Source organism: Podarcis melisellensis, assembly GCF_964234715.1.
Source record: "Podarcis melisellensis genome assembly, chromosome: 17".
In the NCBI taxonomy this organism is placed as follows: Eukaryota; Metazoa; Chordata; class Lepidosauria; order Squamata; family Lacertidae; genus Podarcis; species Podarcis melisellensis.
The window spans coordinates 701,034-713,902 of NC_138534.1; the positions used below are offsets into that span (position 1 = coordinate 701,034).

The 12,869-nt window shown below is 46.9% G+C and overlaps 1 protein-coding gene across 4 annotated transcripts in view; it reads right to left on the reverse strand.

Annotated features, from left to right (window-relative positions):
* The window catches only part of RBM10 (RNA binding motif protein 10), a 66,329-nt gene that overhangs the window by 9,382 nt on the left and 44,078 nt on the right, over window positions 1–12,869 (reverse strand). For 2 of the 4 annotated variants that reach the window (XM_081895183.1, XM_081895182.1), the window contains exons 6-19: window positions 10,950–11,023; window positions 8,870–8,956; window positions 7,966–8,026; window positions 7,206–7,379; window positions 4,418–4,578; window positions 3,782–3,879; window positions 3,613–3,700; window positions 2,741–2,954; window positions 2,472–2,635; window positions 2,183–2,327; window positions 1,875–1,966; window positions 1,506–1,682; window positions 817–966; window positions 151–216 (exon numbers count right to left, since the gene is read on the reverse strand). In XM_081895183.1, coding sequence (XP_081751309.1) covers window positions 151–216; window positions 817–966; window positions 1,506–1,682; window positions 1,875–1,966; window positions 2,183–2,327; window positions 2,472–2,635; window positions 2,741–2,954; window positions 3,613–3,700; window positions 3,782–3,879; window positions 4,418–4,578; window positions 7,206–7,379; window positions 7,966–8,026; window positions 8,870–8,956; window positions 10,950–11,023 — 1,751 coding nt within the window. Of the gene's footprint in view, window positions 1–150; window positions 217–816; window positions 967–1,505; window positions 1,683–1,874; window positions 1,967–2,182; window positions 2,328–2,471; window positions 2,639–2,740; window positions 2,955–3,612; window positions 3,701–3,781; window positions 3,880–4,417; window positions 4,579–7,205; window positions 7,380–7,965; window positions 8,027–8,869; window positions 8,957–10,949; window positions 11,024–12,869 lie in introns of all 4 variants that reach the window. The other 2 variants (XM_081895181.1, XM_081895180.1) reach the window with 1 other exon arrangement.

Below are 12,869 nucleotides of genomic sequence, written 5' to 3' on the forward strand. Positions count from 1 at the left end.
GGAAGACTTCCCCATGTTCATATTGTGCACCTCACCTATTCCCTCACCATTAAAAGGAGACAAGAGCAGAGAGTCCCTGCACCAGCACCCATTATTCTATAAGACCCAGAAGACCTGAACTGGGGATTAAGTGGAAAGGGAAAGGCTTACCAGTCTATCATCACCAGCCAGCTTGGACAGGTCCATGCCACCGTGCTGCCTCTCAGCCAAAGCCCCCTGAGGATACCCAGAAAAGGAAAAGGAAAAAAGAAGCGTTAACTCTAACAGAAGTTCTCACATTCTTTCCCTAAATGAACAGCATGCTTTCTTTCTGCTCACTCATCCAGCCAGCCCCTGGATGACCCACAGCCCTGGGAAGAGATCAAACACAGGTGGTTCTCCTTACAGGGCCACTTGGCCTTAATTTAGGCCAACACTCTAATTAGCATAGGCAAGACAGAAGCTTGCTTTCTTGAAAGAGACCCATCTTGCCCTTTGAAAATCACGGCTTCACGGATGTGCTCACTGCTGAAACAATACTCTTGACAAGAACTTCTCACATTAGCAGGAGAGAAAGACTAGTACTTGACACTGTTTGGTCTCACAGACAAGAGATCTGAGCAGAGCAAGAGAAGGTGGGAGATGTAGGACTCTGTCTTAGCATCTAGGCCACAACTGCACTGCAGACACACTGAAACAGATGATGCCACAAGGCTGAACAACCTGCCCTCACACCCTCAGGTCATTCAGCTTTGTTTAGGGTTCAGGAATTACCTGCAGTAGGTAATTTAGTACTAATCTGCTCCTGGTAATGGATGAGGAGACCCAAGATGTTACCTTTTTCTCGAGGATAGCATAGCCAGCATCAGCTGTGGCCGACTCCCGCCTCTCATCCTCTCGTATAGAGGAAACTGGCTGGAAGCTGTTCTTGAAGTTCTCCTTCTGCTTGTTGAGGCTACGGGCCCAGCGCTCCATATCTTTTGCAATCTGCAGAAGATAACACAAAAGTGGGGAATAATCCAGGAGAGGGGGTGGGGTGGGGGAGGAACAAAGGAGTTCTTAGTCCAGGCTGAAAATAGGTGTTTCTCAAAAACAACAACTGTCTGGAACTATGCATCAGGGCTGAAAAACAGCTATTTTTTCACTTAAAATGGCCCTGGAGGTTCCAAAATTAGCTATTCTCTTTCTCTTCCAGTCCCCACAAGAAGGAATGCTCCTCCAGCAACTACTTCCAGTTATTCTCCAGCAACACAACCCCATGCCATCCAACTGTTTTTCAACATCTTCACCAGAATACCCGAATAAGGCCTTCCCTATGCAGGCATTCCCCCTTTGGCCACTCCAGAGAAAGGAGGCTAAGCTTACTGAGAGGCTGAGGCAGCACTGTAACTACATGACCCAAGACCTAGAGCCCTGGAAGCAGACCAAAGGGCTTTTCAAGTTATGGGCAGGTAGGGGGCAGGCAAAAGTTTAAGATAAGGAGCAGCAGGTACAGAAAGGGGATGTGGGGAAATCATGGTTCTCACCTGCTGAGCTGTTTTTGTTTTATGTTTCTCCTTCTTCTCTTTACCCTCCTTGCCACTGCCACCCCCTGGTCCACTGCTATCCTTGTGGCTGTCAGAGCCTTGGTCTGAGGCTGGGACGTAAGTACGTCTCTCACCTTCCCAATACAGGTACTGCTGCGTCTGGGCATTGTAGTAGTACTGGAAAGAGACAATCACACATGAGTCTGTGCTGCATCTTGTGCCAAGACAGTGTACCATATCAAGTTGGGAGCACAGTCATCTTACAGTGGAGAAGTAGGTATTTCAGCATCTACCTTTCAGCTATCACTTCTCAGCTCTTGGCCATGCCCAGAAAGGAGCAAAGTGGGCCCAAAGAGAGGTTCAACTCACCTGGGAATTAGGGTCATAGTAAAGGCCAGTCAGGGGGTCATAATAGTAGCCAGAACTTTCATCATATTGATAGGTGGATACATCTGGGACAGCTGGAATTGGGCACAGAAAAACAGGAAATGAACTAAATAACAGCACATCAAACCAGAAGAGCACCTGATCTTGGCCCTGTTCCCTTCCTCCTGAACTAGGAATAAAAGGCTCCCAGACCCCAGTTAGTCACATCAATCCCCAGTCACTCCCAGACCCCTCACACTGGCCACATCCTCCCTTCCCACCCTCTGTTCCCTACAGAATCCAGCACTCACGGTACTGAGTGTAAGGCTCTTGCCCTACAGGGCTGGTAACAGGCAAACTGGAAGTGCTGGTGGAGATGCCTGCGTTGGGGGGCTGAGCAGTACTAGGCATGTCAGGCTTCAGTACAGCTGGTGAGACGATAGTATATGACTGAGACTGTGAGAGAGAACACAAAAAGGCAGGTTGGGAGGTACAGAGCATTGCATATCTCTCTCTCTCTCTCTCTCTCTCTCTCTCTCTCTCACACACACACACACACACACACACACACACACACACACAGTTCTGTTCCAACTGTACCGGAGCAGCAGCAGCAGCATTTCCCTGGGCAGAACTTGACCCTTCAGTGCTGCCAGTTGGCTGGTATGTGACTGGCACAGCTGAGGTCTGGCTGGTACGGGGGAAAGTGGGTAGGACAGGCACAGGGTCTATGCCTGGCACACCAGGCTCCAGCGATGCCTCCACTACTTTGTGAGAGAAGAGGAGACAAGAAGGCAGAGAGAGCACAGTCAGTCAGGAGGCAGAAAAAGACTTCAGGTAAGGTGGAGAGAGGAGACCAGGCCTCTTACCTGCCACTGAACTTTCACTGTGGATCTTGTCAGCCTTCCCCACAGCTGATGTCCCAGATGTGCCGCTCTGCAGCTGGGACCCTTTCAAATATGCTTGTGTGTACATTGTGGCTTCCAAACCCTGAGACCCATAGGCTTCATCCTGCTGGTAATAGCCATAATCAACCGTCTGCTCATCTTGAGCTGCCCAGGTTGCCTCACCACCCTGTGATGCCTATTGGAAAAATCAAACAGGAAACTGGTCAAAGAATTTGTTATAAAAGGAGATGCAAGGGTATGTAGTTTGGCCTATCAGGAAAAGGTTTCACTAAAATGTCCATGCAAAGATTCTTTCCCCACCTAGAACAATTCCTTTTAGAGGGCTTTTCTATGCTTAATGTATTTAATTACACATTTTTAGCATATTCCAAAAAATATTTCTGCATATATTAGATACAACATACTCCTCTAACTATACTTTCTGGGGACAGCAGAACTGCTAGGAGAGAAAAAAATGTGTTCAGAGTGAAGTAGAGATGTAGTCATTTTAACTCCCATTGTGGTGCTGGTTTAGGCGGAAAGATATAAACCCTCTCTATCCAGTGGAGCACCACAATGGGGATGCAAATCAGCCCCACGTCAGATGACTGATCGGAATGGCAGAGTCAGCTGGGTGCACATGTCTGTATCCTCCGTGTGCACGCGCACTTATGTGTGTGAAGCATGCAGCTCCCAGCAGGTTGGTCTATGACTAACATTTCCCCACTCCTATACTAAGTCAATATGGGCCAATAGCTAATGAGGATAAGCCAAAGACATCCCTGCTACCGAGAGCAGTTCTCGGGAGCCATTATCACTCTCCTTGTCCCATTGTTCCTTGTTCACTACGTTACCTGCGAGATGGCCCACTGAGCAGCTGCAATGGCAGTGCTGGCTACAGAAGCAGCACTGATGCGGTTTCCATCTGATGAACTCATGTCCCTGCAGAGAGACACAGGAGTCATTAGGGATGTCTGCAGCAGAAACTGCAGCAGGCCCAGTTCTGGACACTCCTATACTTACCGCTTGGAACCTTTGGCAAATTCCACATTAATCGTCTTGCCATCAATGTTCAGTGGTGGATGCAGGGCCTGAAGGATCTGCAGCAGCTGAGCTGCCTCCTGGGAGAGAGCATAGGGAGAGAAATTAAACTACCAAAGCTCTTCAGCTGGACCATAAAGAATGCTGATCGCCGAAGAATTGATGCTTTTGAATTATGGTGCTGAAGGAGACTCTTGACAGTCCCACGGACTGCAAGAAGACCAAACCTATCCATTCTGAAGGAAATCAGCCCTGAGTGCTCATTGGAAGGACAGATCGTGAAGCTGAGGCTCCAATACTTTGGCTACCTCATGAGAAGAGAAGACTCCCTGGAAAAGACCCTGATGTTGGGAAAGATGGAGGGCACAAGGAGAAGGGGACGACAGAGGACGAGATGGTTGGACAGTGTTCTCGAAGCTACAAACATGAGTCTGACCAAACTGCGGGAAGCAGTGGAAGACAGGAGTGCCTGGCGTGCTCTGGTCCATGGGGTCACGAAGAGTCGGACACGACTAAATGACTAAACAACAACAAATCCCTTTCCTCTACAGCCCCCCATTCCCACTGCCTTTTTCTAAGACAGGACTGGAACTACAACATGCTGTTTGTGGCACTCACCACAATGGTAGAGAGCTGAATGAACGCAAAACCACGGTTGAGTTGTGTCTGCTTATCTTTGATAACACGGACGTTTGAGGAGGAGAGAACAGCATATGGTGCCAAGGCACTTAAAATGGAGTCCATTGTGCTATGAGGATTCAGGTTTCGCAAGATGATTGCTGTGAAGAGTAACACATGGTATGGTAATCAGAATCCTGGCCTCTTTCAACCACCTCAGAGCTCTCCTTCAACAGGATTTAAGAAATTTCACAGCTGAGAATGGATTATGGATTAACAAAGCTTGTACAAGTTCCCTAGAATTTTGCCTTCAATTTTTTGGAAGGAAAGATCAAGCTTCTGGCCCTCATTGTTGCAGAAAAAATGAAACAAAAATGTATCAGCACTTTCTGCTCCTGAGAGAATAGATGTACATTAAGAAAAAGTGCACAGAACACTGAGCACACTTTCAGACGGAGGTTGGATGGCCGTCTGCCAGGGATTCTTTAAACTGTGATTTCTGCATTGCAGGGCATTGGACTAAAGATCCTTGAGATCCCTTCCAATTATCATCATCAACATCATTATCATCATTATTATTCCCCTGCCATATGGGCAGCACATATAAAAACATTAAAAACTTCCTTGAGCAGGTCTGCCTTCAGATGTCTTCTAAAAGTTGTGTAGTTATCTCCTTGACATCTGACGGGAGGGCATTCCACAGGGTGGGCACCACTACTGAGAAGGCCCTCTGGCTGGTCCCCTGTAACTTTGCTTCTTGCAGTGAGGGAACCACCAGAAGACCCTCAGAGGAGAACCTCAGTGTCCCAGCTGAGGGATGGGGGTGGAGACGCTCCTTCAGGTCTACAGGGGCAACACTGTTCAGGGCTTTAAAGGTCAGCACCAACACTTTGAATTGTGCTTGGAAATATACTGGGGGCCAGTGGAGATCCTTTAGGACTGGTGCTATATGGTCCCAGCAGCTGCTCCCAGTCACCAGTCTAGCTGCCGCATTCTGAATTAGTTGTAGTTTCCAAGTCATTTTCAAAGGTAGCCCTACGTAGAGCACACTGCAGTAAGCGAGAGATAACCAGAGCATGTACCACTTTGGCGAGACAAGGCAGAGGCAGGGAGGGTCTCAGCCGGCGTGCCAGATGGAGCTGGTAGACAGTTGCTCTGGACACAGAATTGACCTGCACCTCCATGGACAGCTGTGAGTCCAAAATGACTCCCAGGCTGTGCACCTGGTCCTTCAGGGGCAAGGTTACCCCATTCAGGACCAGGGAGTCCCACCCACCCACCTGCTCCCCGTCCCCCAAGAACAGTATTTCTGCCTTGTCAGGATTCAACTTCAACTCATGAGCTGCCATCCATCCTCCAACTGCCTCCAGACACTTCCAACTCTACAGTTCTAGGATTCTATAGGCATGTTTGTGAAGGATAAGGCATATATGCTGCAGTCACTGACTGGCTGCTCCACCACTGCCACCATCTCTCTTCTCTGCTTCCTGTTGGGGTACGAAGTGCCCTACCACCAGTAACCTGATGCAGAAGGAATTTCAGCTATTTCCATTTCATACACTAAGGAAGCAATGAAAGAAAACACTTTGCTGTAAGACATCTTATTTTCCTGCACACTCACCTTCCCAATGCTATTGAGGCCTAGTGTTGCTGCAGAAAAGAATGCTCTCTCAGATCTAACTAACTGTCGGGTGCGTCATTCCTGGGGAGGACGCAGCAGCAATGAAGCAGCCAGGCAATAGCTGCAACCTATATCACTGCCAGATTCACCGTTATGCTCTAGCCACTCATATAGTGTTAGAGACAGAGCTCAAAGCAGATTTCACAGTGCTGTGAGCCTCTTTTTAATGCATGCCTGTCTTCTTCCATAGAGGTAAGAAGGAGTCATCTTTCAGCACAGCTCTCAGTCTACATTTTCCTCATTTATAGCGTTACAGCCGTTCTCTCTGCAGTTTTGAAATCTATGACAAAAATAATTAATTACAGATCCTGCCACAACTGACTCTTAACACATAATCTACTCGCTGGATAGCTCAGTTGGTTACAACCTGGTGCTGATATTGCCAAGGTTGCAGGTCTGATCCCCGTATGGGACAATTGCATATTCCTGCATTGCATGTGGTTGGACTAGATGATCCTCAGGGGACCTTCCTATTCTATGATTCTACAGTGGTACCGCAGGTTAAGAACTTAACTCGTTCTGGAGGTCCGTTCTTAACCTGAATCTGTTCTTAACCTGAGATACCACTTTAGCTAATGGGGCCTCCTGTTGCCGCCGCGACATGATTTCTGTTCTCATCCTGAAGCAAAGTTCTTAACCCGAGGTACTATTTCTGGGATAGCAGAGTCTGTAACCTGAAGCATCTGTAACCCGAGGTACCACTGTGCTCTGATAGCAGAACTTGGGCTTTTTTTGGTGGTCAATATATTTAGCACAACATTCCAAAACTTGTAACATTACAATCAAATGTACCGGGCTTTATCTCCCCGCAGCAGCACCCTCATGGCTATGAATCTCACAGGCTCTCAGACTCTTTAAACCAATCAAATTCCATTCTAGGGCTAATCAGAGACCTGCCATCACTGCCATGATCCGTTGCCCTGTAAGTAACATAGGAATTGGAGCTCGCTGAGGTGGTCGGGGATGCCTAACAGGGTGATCTCAGCAACGTCATGATACTAAAGTTTGTCACTTTCACTGGGAACAAGCCATAAAACTGAACAGGTTTAGGTCCGATTGCAGCCACGTAACTGAAGCTCTTATATCACTCTCCAATTCCATACTCACTGTCATTAGCATTCTCCGCGCAAGGTTCAGACATTTGTGCCACAGGCTGAGTGGACAGGGCTGCTGACACTTGGTATGGCTGTGGGAGGGGCAGAAGGCCTTGGCTGAGTTCTCTTCCTGACAGAGCCACCAGCTGGTCCAAGCGACTACCAGGTGGCAGCTTCTGCTCAGCTTCTGTTGAGGGATGGTCATAAAGAAAAAGAAGAAGAAATAATAATATCAACGGGGAGGTCACTATGCTGCAGGCTACACTATGCTACTGAGCTACATATCATCAGAATGCTAAACTTTATCTCCTCACTACATGTGGACATGGCCTTCTTCACTTGAACTAACACTTTGAAAAGTGCTGTATGTTTGTTGTAATTTGGATTATATTCCCGCTGATGTGAAATGGAACAGTAACTGTAGCACTTGGAACTACTGTGATTATCAGACCAGAGCAGGGCTGCCATACGTCCAGAATTTCCCAGACATCTAGGCAGAAATCGCTAAAATGTCCAGGAAAATCTACATTTATGGCAACACATGTTGGCAGTGTAGTTGGCAATTTTTACTGTTTGAAAAACGGCAACCCTAGTCCAGAGGTTATTTATTTCTTTAGTTAATGTGTTTTTATGTAGTGAGAGGTTTTGCTCTTTTTTGGAGAGTATGTACCCATGTCAAATGTATCTTCCATGTGATTGGTACTTATATCTTTGTAATTTGAAAATAGAAATCATTGTAAAAAAACCACCACCACCACCCCATTAAACTTTACCAGATCTGGGAACGCCACACTTGAAGCACTTCTCTCTGCGCTTGAAATTCTGCACTCCACACTGTTGAGAGAACAGACACATCCTGTCTTTATTTAACTTCCAGAGATGGGAAAAGGCTGACCCTACAAAGTCTTGCTAACTCCTGCAAAACATCTAACATTTGCCATAAAGCTGGTTTGGTTGCTGCATGCCTTCTCTGCTTTTCTGGCCCTCAGATTTGTGAAGAAAAAAATCAAAAACAAAAAACCCTGATAAATGCTTGGCATAATCTCAGAAACTAGGTCCTTTCTCATGTCTGCTGTGCCTTGATCTCTGCCCCCAGTAAGGTGTTCTTTGTTCATTGTGCCTTGTTTTCTTTCCAGTCCCAGCAATCATTGTAAAAAGCATTTTAAAACCTCTACTTGAAAGCAAAACTATTCAAAATATGCAAAACTACTTAGGGCAGGATTGAATTAACTTGAACATACAGAATGAGGTCCACTCAACAGGAGTTTCCCCACATTTCCTACCCCCATGGCCCCTAAATCTGCTCTGGATGGTTGAGATAACCCCCAGAGCAGGGGGCAGGCAGGAGGAGGACAGAAAGTCCCATTGAGCACATGGACCTCATTCCCTGCACAGATACCCTACTTAGCGCCATGTTGATTTTCATTTCCAATTGACTCTGATAAAGGAAACTGGGTCTCCTGGATGCTGAGTTTGGATCTCCATATTGCACTGTTCGTTTGAAGCAGCCGTGTCTGGAAGAAGCTAACCATTACTGCTGCACAGTAGAACCTCATCCCCATCCCCCACCCCTCAAAAATCCTCCAGCCTTCTTTCCACCCTTCACCTTGCTCACACAACACCCTCACACCCCATCTGACTCCTCTGACATCCTCAAACTGACCACAAAGCAGTTACCTTACTGCATAGCCAGTCCTCATTGATCTTGGGCTTGGGATCACTGTAGTGCATGGAGACCTTCTGGCCAAGGATTGTGAGGGAGTGCTGCAGGGAGAGAAATGCTGCAATGAGACTCAAACGCAGAAGTGGTGAGCAGGTGCCCATCACTGCCACAGCAGAAAGAAGGAGAGGTTCAAACCCTTCAGCTGAATGGATGAGGGTGAGGGAGGGAAGGCAGCACAGGCCGAGAGAGGTTTGGAACTTGGCTACTTGGCTAGCACACACCTAACCTGGCCGACAGAGGCACCTGTCTCTACCCAAGGCACCGGGACGTCCGGCTACTGTGATGGAGGGAGTGTGTGTCAGAGAGAGACAGAAAGAAAGATGGAGAGGAGGAGAAACAGACAGAGAAAATGCAGCCATGCTCCGAGACACCGCCATACAATAACCTCTATGCCACTAGAATGATCTGTCTTGAGCTTCCGTCCTGAAAGCTAGCAGCATGCATTTCCATCCTCTCCTCCCAACCCAAAGCCATTGTGCCCCCACAGTGGGCACCTTCCCCTAACTAGGGATCACTCCCTCATTCAGCACAGATCTCTGCTGTGCTTATGTCAGCTCCCATTTATGGGCATGCTTGGAGGAACACCCAATGTTCTGGTTGCAACTCTGTCCAAGAGGTAAAAACTTTGGGAGACCAAAAATATGGTTTTAAGCTACATACACATCCCCAGAGGTTCAGTACTCATCTTCCTACCCTACTTCGCTCATGCACACAACTAAACTGCTTCCAACTCATCATATCTTTCTAAAGTGGCCTCTGAAAAGTACTGTTATCCTCAATTGGTGATTCTCAACACCTTGTGAGGGCATCAAATGATTACCAGGACTCATAATTTATAAGAACTAGAGAGCTAAGCCACACCAATTTCTAAAAGCATTTGCTAGGAGCTTTTAACTCAAGGTCCCATAGGCTAGAATCTTCTTCTGACAAATGCTACCTCTGACCTGCTGCAATCTTACAAAGTAACATATTACTACTTTCACACGCTTGTAGAAACTGTGCTGGAAATAATCCCTTGCCCACATCTTCCTGTTAGGCCAGTTTTTGCACTATCCCCTCCTGCATCTGGAGCAAAGTGCATCATCTCAGCCATGCCAAGGCTACCTGTGTCAGCTCCCACTGGGGATGCGCACACACGGCCCGGCTACACTGCCAACACAAGAGAACAGAAGGAAGAGGAGGAGGAGGAGTCGATGGCAGAGGCAATTGCCATGACTGCATAAACACTGGAAAACCCAAACATATTGGGCTAGGGGTGCATTTTCACCAACCTCATGGCTGCTTGGAAACAGGACCATAGTTTGAAACTCTGGTCAAAACAGACAGTTTGGGTCTGAAAGCTTGGTTTGTGGCCCTTCACACCTTTACTGTGATCCTACAGTGCTGGATAGAAACAAGGGGTCTCGCACAGATGGGCTGTCAAGACAGAGACTGCTGTGAGGAAGGAGATAAGGCCTCCCAGGAAAGCTTCCTATCTTGAACCCTGACTGCACTGGGAGAGAACGCACACGCAGCATCAGCATCATCTCTGACAGATACCCATTGAGACTGGAGCCTGTATCACACTCAGGATCATGCATATATCCAGAGCAGAAAGAGCACACAGGAGTCCTAACTCCCCAAACCCTTTCCTTACTACCAGGAACTCCTCCAGCCCCCACTACTGTGGATCATAGCCTAGATCCTTAGTTCCCCTGCTCAACTTGCTAGACCACCTTCTCCCCAATGTGGAAATTAAATCCAGAGGCTAACCCACTCCCTGGGTTGTTAATACCACTCAGAAGTCCTGACTTTTTGTGTCCCTATTCTAAGACACCAGAACCCCACTTCTTGGGACTTGGGTGGTCCCAAAAAGTCAAATTCTCTGTTTTTTTCCTGAGACTAGAGATATCTGATTCAGACCTAACTCCTCTTCCCCATTCCCTTCAGTAATTGCCTATGGGGAAAGCGGCTGGAGCTTTTCATATGAACCAGGTGTTTGGATTGGTCATTAACAGTAGCAGTACTTGTGGGTTTCAAGTGCAGCAAAGCAACCTGATTGGCTTCCATCCATCGTGTAGCGTCCTGCAAGTGATTAAACTCGACGAAGGCGAAGCCCCGGCTCTGACCTGGAGGACAGCATTCAGATACAGACGCAGTGTGTTAGTCAACAGATCCAGCCAACATCACGCATCCCTGTCGCTGTACCAATTGGGGCAAGGGCAGGATGCGGGGGAGAAACAGGGAAGAGTGGAAAGGCACAGAAAGGGCACCCTAGGTGTAAAGTGGGATGGTGCAGACTCAGATGCTGACCACAAAAAGGGAGTTGCTTGCTCTTCTGATCATCCTAAGCAAGGAATGTTTCTGATGTACAATTGCCACTCACCTCTACTCAAACCTCCAAGTATTTCTCCCCTTCCCTCACCCCAAGCTGGGAACAGATCTGTGAAGTCACAACTTTCATTCCTGTGCCTTTATCAGCCAACTCATAATACCTCCAAATGGCGAAAAGTTTAACAGAGAGTGATGGCTCCAAGCAGATCTATTCCTACTGCTTCCACTAACACTATCTTTTTCCATTAGGCATCTACCACTTTTTCCTTAAGTGTACGCCACAGTTGTGGCAAAGCATCTGTGCAGGAGGTTCCTTCTTAATAGCACACTAGGGCACTTGTGCTATCATTCGGAAAGGTGAAGTGCCTGCTTATTTTGGAAGGAGCACCAAAAAACACCCACCACAGAGGGCACTAGCACAAGGGACCCAGCAGCAATGGCATCTTCAAGATACACACAGCTGTGATCTGTTGGACTTGAACTTAGAAGATTTGGGTTCAAATCCCAGTTCTGCCTCAAGACTCACTGAATGACTTTGGGCCAGACATTTAGCCTCATTTCCCCATTTAGACAACAGAAATAACAGAGATCTCTTAGAGCTGTTGTGAAGAAGAATGAGCTACATAAACACCAGTAACAACATGTGCCTATATTGGAAGAAGGTTCATACAAACCCAGAAAAGATGTGCTGAATCCAACCAACTAATATGGCAGTGATTAACCTCTTCCCCACTTTTCCCCTTAGCAATACCGTAACTAAGCACAATGTTGGAAGTCTATGAATAGGTTTCCTATTCTAATATGACAGATGATTTTTTAAAAGAATTGAACCAATATACACAAGAGCAAGCTGCTGTGGACAGCTCTCAAGAGGTTACAACTCTCCAGGGAATTTTATTCTCAAGCTTTGCAGACTCTGTCCTTGTAAAAATGGGTTTTCCCATTTATGTAATGTGTTGCAATGTGTCTTTGCTTCTCTCAGCCTTTGGCTGCCCATGGAAGCAGGGTGCCTTTCTGTACCCTCCATCTTGTAGTACCAACCAGCCCTTTTCAGGCCTGGTATAACAGAGGGCAGATACAGAGGACTATAGTCACATACACACCTTGCTTTTAAAAAGAAAAAGGTACACAACCATGACTCATAGGCTGCAAGTGTGTGTGATATGCAGGGAGTAACCCTGGAAAGAAGGAGCAAACTTACCTGCTTGGTTATAACTTTACTCAAAAAACAGTCCTAAGATGCAGACTGGACACAGTCTGACCATTTCTCTTGGAACAGACTTAAGGGATCTCATGCTTTCCTTTTACTTTCCAATGCCACCCCAATTGGTTGGTAACTACTTTCCTTAATGGAGGCCTGCATGACTTAGGATCCACTCAACTGACCACAATACTAGATTGGTGAGTTGAAAATCCTCCCTCCATGCCTGCCCATGATAATAAGAAAAAATTCAAACAGATTTAATATGTCCCTGGTAAGCCATATATGGTTAAAGGGCTGCATTCAACTTGATAGGTTAAAAGTTGTATAGCCTGCCTTCATATCTGTTTCCTCAGAGCCACTATTAAAAAGAGCTCAACTTAGGCTGCAAAGATCCAAGAAGAATCACTGCAAACCTCATATCTGATCAAATGAGGCCA